The sequence below is a fragment of the Folsomia candida genome, unplaced genomic scaffold (genome assembly GCF_002217175.1).
Source record: "Folsomia candida strain VU population unplaced genomic scaffold, ASM221717v1 Fcan01_Sc013, whole genome shotgun sequence".
Lineage (NCBI taxonomy): Eukaryota > Metazoa > Arthropoda > Collembola > Entomobryomorpha > Isotomidae > Folsomia > Folsomia candida.
In genome coordinates, this window is record NW_019091205.1 from 4,443,721 (window position 1) to 4,449,720 (window position 6,000).

The following is a 6,000-nucleotide window of genomic DNA, read 5'->3' on the forward strand; positions in this document are numbered from 1 at the left end:
ATTTAATTCTTGGTTTTTCTCAAGGAAATTAATGCACATAGTCTTATATGTTATATACATGGGTTTTATCAATATTTATAATTCTATTCTTCAATTCTAATTGACTCCAATTATATTAAAGAATTGTTTTATACATACTCTATTATTTTATATATACTCAGATTATATTTTTTTAAGTGATATCTTCAAATCGATTTGACATCCATGAAAATAAATCTCAAGCACTGATAATCTCTACTTGAAAATTATGGAATCGAAACTCCTTATATATAATAATTGCTTTTAAGTTTTTTTAACGGGGATAGGAATACATATTGACGTCTTAACTATCCATGATCATATGATATCAAATGTGTTAATTAATTATTGCAATTTCTTGCATGCATGCATTTCTGTGTTAACTTTTTAACATAATTCATGTCGACATGAAATATCTTATGAATCTGTATTGGATTTATCGGACGACATGGTTGTTGTGATAATGCAGATATTTATTCCTAGCTTTCGATACACACTAGTATCATCTTCAGGGACAATATTGGAAATCGAGAAAACAAGATTGATTTCACTCACAAAACTAATCATAAATTATTTTGTTATTCAAAAAACGGTATCGTTGTTAGGGGCGCTTGATCAGAGGTAACATTAGTGAAGACCAGATTGGATTGAGGTTCATGCCGTGGTCTTGATTCATGGCGTCAGAGGTTTTACGGATGTATAAACTTTCAAGAAATTTTCTGTGAAAATTTCGCCGTTCGGGTAGAATTAGACTTGCTGAGTCTTGGTTGATATCGTGGTTGGGATTCTCCATGATGTGTAGTGCCACCGCTGATTTTACATTTTTCTTCTTGACGTCATTTAGATGTTCTTTTACGCGTTGATTAAGCGGACGGCTTGTCTCACCTATATACATAGAGGGACAAGAGCATTTAATTTTATAAATTCCTACTTTATCGGGTGGTGGATTCTCCTTGTAGGAACATATTATTTGTTTCATCTTTTTTCCAGTTAAATATCCGAACTCGCAATTTAGGTTCTTGCGTAAGTAAGCCGTTAATCGGTGGGTGAGTGGTCCCATATATGGTAAGATTATTCTTGGTGATTTTGCCTCGTCTTGAATTTCATAGGTTGGGTTGAAAATTTTGCCCTCATTTTTTCTATTCTTACTTTGATTAAACTTTTCGGATATCCGTTTGTCATTAAAGAGCTTGTTATTAATTTTAGTTCATTTTCTAAATATTCATCATCGCATATTTTGAAAGCTCGATAACTTAGGGCATCAATTACGGCCAACTTTTGGGATGGATGGTGATATGAATTATAGTTGAGGTATCTCCCAGTGTGGGTCAGCTTGCGATAAACTTGTCTGTGAATGGCTCCATCTTCATCTCGGGATATTAAAACATACAAAAACGGTAGTTTGCAATTTTCTTCAGTTTCGCATGTAAATTTTATACTGGGATGAAAACTGTTGAGAGATTGGAGGATACTCTCCTTCTTGCCCACCTGGATACAGCCGTTGGAGTCATCCACAAACCTTTGGTAAAAAGGGATGTCCGGATTGTTCAATATTAATTGCTCTTCTAATTCTTGTAGACAGAATTCTGCAAAGATAGGTGAAATTGGGCTTCCCATAGGTGTTCCATCGTTTTGTTTGTAGATTTTCCCAGTCCGAGTAAAGTAGTTGGAGTTGACTGTTACTTTGATCAATTTCATTACTTCTTCCGATGTCAGTTTTGTAACTGCTTTCCAATCATTGCAGGAGTCCAGTCGCTTTTTGATGTAGTCAAGGGTTTGTTGAATTGGAACGCGTGTGAATAATGAAGTGACATCAAATGAGACCAATTCATGGTTGGGTGGGACAATAAAATTCTTGATTTTATCTGCAAACTCGTAAGAGTTTTTTAGCGTCGTGGGGAATTTTGATGTGACACATTTTAGGATCCTGTTTAGAAAATGAGCCAGATTGTAAGAGGGCGAATTTCGGAAATCAACAATGGGACGAAAGGGTAGACCGTCTTTATGGATTTTAGGTAATCCATAGAATTTTGGGATCTTTGAGTTAGAAGGAGAAATGTGTTGGTATTGATTTTTGTCGATTCTTTTTAATTTGAATAAATTCTTCGCAAGGGTGTGAATTTCGTGTTCTACTGATTTCGTAGGGTCGTTGGGAATGATGGTGTAATTCGGATCAGTTAGAAGTTCTTCAATTTTTTCTTCGTATTTGGTTGTGGACATGATCACTGTCATATTTCCCTTATCTGCAGGGACAATTGTGATAGTTTCATCTTCCTTGAGATTTTTACATATTGGTTTAAGCCACTTGTAATCTTTGGATATTTCGTCTGGCTTATTAATCTCTGAGTGTAATATTCTGGAAATTCCTGATCGGATTTTATTCTTGTGTACTTCAGTTATTTCGAAGTCATTCAAACAAAGTTCTATGTTTATGCCTGCTTCAACAATAAGGTCCTTGTGCTTGAAATATGGGAGAGCATAATTTAGACCTAGTTGAAGGGCTTTTGTTTCATCCTCCGTTAGTGTGCGATGAGATAAATTCACTATGCTATTTGTGATGTCATGGTTTGTATCTGTTTCATTGGGGGATGGTGTTTTGTTTTGATATCCAGCTGAATTTAATGGGATAGTTCCTCTCAGGATTTTTTCAAATTTCTTTACTTGCATGGCTTTGACTTGTAGATTGAAAGCCATTGTATCATCATGCATGTATTTTGAGATTTTCTCTCTGATCGTGTTGGGAAGAATTCTTAGTTGTTGTTGTTTGGCTAAGATTGATTTTCTCAACTTTTCTAATGAATCTATTAATTTTTAAGAAATCAAACGGCATACTGATATTATCGATATATTTAACAATGGAATATAAAACCAAAAAGCTATCTTGTAGTATACAGAAAATCCAAGTTTTACCTTCGAGTTTATATGGCGAAACACCCAAAATTATGCAGGAGTTTGTATACAAAATTAACAGCACTCAACATACGGAAATTCATGACGAACTGAGCAGTTTCTCAAAAACTGTCGAGGCGTTCAGACTTGGCATCTTTTGCTGCTCGATTCAAGCTGCCTCAACAGCTCGCATCTCCTTGCTATTTTTGCTGCAAAAGTTTGGCATATGTGAACAGGAATGCGGCGTTTGCTGTTGCCGCTGCACGACTTTTGCAGCAACAGCAAAAACTGCCGCATCTCGCAGCAAAAATTGCAAGTGTGGGCGCACCTTTAGCTTGAAACAGAGTTTATTCTGTGTATAAGGCAGGTATCGCCGAAAATGGGCATAGTGAGATTTACGCAAATGAGGTGACCCGAAGCAATAAAATATACAGATTGGGTTGGTGGTAAATCGTCGTCTGAAGTTTGGTAGCGGACAAGTCGGGGGAAGAACAACTCGCTGGCGGACAAGTGAATAAAGAGGACAAGTCGAAGAAGAATATTTGGTCGAAAATATGGAATTGTCTTTTAGCTTTAAAATTTACACTCAAATTAAATTGTGTACAAGATTGTCAAAAATTAGGTTTCTTTTCTTTTTGAAAATTTCCATGCGTTAGTCCATCTACGCTTTAAGCATGAGACATCGCTATATGTTGGAACAAAAGCAGTTGAACATTGTGCGATAAGCGCCTGAATAATAAGTTCTTCTTTGACTTATCTACAGCGTCGTTATGCCTTTTATCGACATGCGTAACTCTACCTAAGAACTTAAGTTCTTAGGTAAAATACTAACTAGCATTTTAATGCAACACGTTTTACAAAGTTATTACAAAGTTACAAAGTTTTATTTAATTTGAGCGTTTGATAATTTTCAACCAGATGCAATAGCCGCCGATTTAGTTGAATTTGTACCGTTTAGCTGTGGGAAGGTTGCCAGAAATTTTCACACTCGACCGTGGCGTTACAACGGTCAAGTGTTACTCACTTGAAAAAACTTCAGTAAGGAGGGATATGAGAGCTTTCACACAAAATTCTGATACGTCTTTTTCTATTTTCTAGCGAATTATTTGTTCAAGCTCCATTGCTTTTTACCCTATTATGAACACTCCAAATAATGCTCTAAAATAAAATTGGATTCGACGAAAATGTCCTACTACGACACTTTTCGCTCCTACGAGTTACCCTACTACGAGTTGTCCAACTACCACCCTACCCGCCTTCGAGTTATCCAACGATGATTTACCCGTAACCCTACAGATTTTGATTAAACACTAACATATTACGAAAAAATAAAAAAAAATCGTTTTTTTAACAAAACACTGTTGGTGATAAAACCACACGATCTATAATCGTTCCCTTACACTTGAGGTATGCAGTTACATACTGAAGAGTCTCATGGCATCTTGCTCGGAAGGAGGCTGGGTACGATTCTCCTGCCAAATCATGAAGCCTGCTTGCTACCCTTAATCCTTCAGGGATAATACCGGGATCGGGATTCATCAAATAACGCAACCGGAATGTTAATATATTACGTCATCATTTTCGTGGATGGGTGGCTTAGGAGTCCCTATCTTGCCTATGTCAAAATTCCTCATCCCTCAATGTTCCTGTTGGGTGGGTGGGTGCTAAATAGGATCGAGAATTTTTGATGGTGCAATATATGGCTGGCCCCAACCCAGATTTGAACCATATTTAGATGTTTAGTATTTATTTTCGATATTGCATGAATCAGGCATACATATGTACCGATACTTGTCTATAAATACATGTATGCATCTGCATAGCTTGAGGCGATGGAACCACGACTCTGGTTTATGATTGCATGCAGGTTATAAAATTATAGGGTAAAGAAAGGTTACAGGCGACATTTCCTTTTGGCTTTCTTAACATCTCCTGATTTCCCACCACTGCCCTTTGTCCTGCAGATTCAGAGTTACTGCCACCATCTCAATCCCGATATCGTCCGGAATACTTTAATAAACAAGTGCATACATAAATGGTTTAGTAATTTATGGCAATTTGGATTTACTTATGTCCACGTATTAAGATGTGACTTTATCCGGTGTACTTATATGTATTATTCCTCAGGCTAAAAATGTTGCTTATCGCCCAATATTGAGTCCCGGAAACTTTAAAAAATTGCCAGTAAGTAGACGTCGAATCCTGTGAAGGAACTTGATTCAGTTATTTATTTAACAACGATTGATGTGAAATTTTGATTTCTCTAGTTGTGCAAATATACTCTGAAGCTTTGTTCGTTATGATCACAGACATATTTCAAAACTTTTTTTCTAAATCAATTGATTTAAAGTTCAAAATTTTTAGGATTACGGAAATGCCTGTTAAATACGGAAAGAATTTTGACAACTTTTCAAAATTCATTTTAATCAAAATTCATAGCTTTATTTTAAAATGGTAGGGAACTGAATAAGACGTCGAAATGTGCTGGATGAGTTGGACAATTGCATAATCTCAAACCGCCTGTATAAAACGAATTTGTAGTAAACAAATTCATTGTTTTGATTATTGATCTAATAAGGAACATTCACGACCTAATGTTTGAGTCCATGTTACCCATCATGCTTTTAGAATCCACCTACACCCCACATGTTGGATCCATTCATTTTTCCGTGTTAAACAACTCATGTTTAGCGCCGTGGCCTGGTGCCACATTCGCAAAATTTAACTGTTTTTAATTTTAAAACCTCCATAACTTTTGAAATCCGGAGGAGATTTTCAAAATTTTTTACGAAAATAATGACAGAGTTCAACTTTCGTATGTAATGAAGTTTTTTAAAAAATTGAGCTTTGTAAAATTTTGCAATTTTCTGATACATCGTGGTTCCTCGAAAAATATCTCAGAAATATAAATTTTTGTTTTTATTTTTTTTTCTAAAAAATTTCGAATTTTCTAATCATTTTGAGCATGCAATTTTGAAAATCCGGTGTAAAAGTTATGGGGATTTGAAGTTTGTCGAAAATTCAGATTTTTTAGTTTGGCGTCACGCCACGGCGCCAAATATGACTTTAATACGGAAATATGAATGTATCCTT

General features: G+C 35.7%; 1 protein-coding gene across 1 annotated transcript; it reads right to left on the reverse strand.

The window, feature by feature from the left end:
• Window positions 1–870: 870 nt before the first annotated feature.
• On the reverse strand, window positions 871–2,712 carry LOC110855615. Its single transcript, XM_022104024.1, has 2 exons — window positions 1,168–2,712; window positions 871–903 (listed from the first exon to the last, which is right to left on the reverse strand). Exons 1-2 carry the CDS (start codon window positions 2,710–2,712, stop codon window positions 871–873), a joined length of 1,578 nt encoding a protein of 525 aa, XP_021959716.1.
• Between the last annotated feature and the right edge of the window lie 3,288 nt (window positions 2,713–6,000).

Coding starts and splice junctions, on each gene's coding strand:
- LOC110855615 (XM_022104024.1), bottom strand. CDS start 2,712: ATGGCTTTCAATCTACAAGTCAAAGCCATGCAAGTAAAGAAATTTGAA. Junction 904..1,167: donor ATCCGAAAAGTTTAATCAAA/GTAAGAATAGAA, acceptor CTATGTATATAG/GTGAGACAAGCCGTCCGCTT.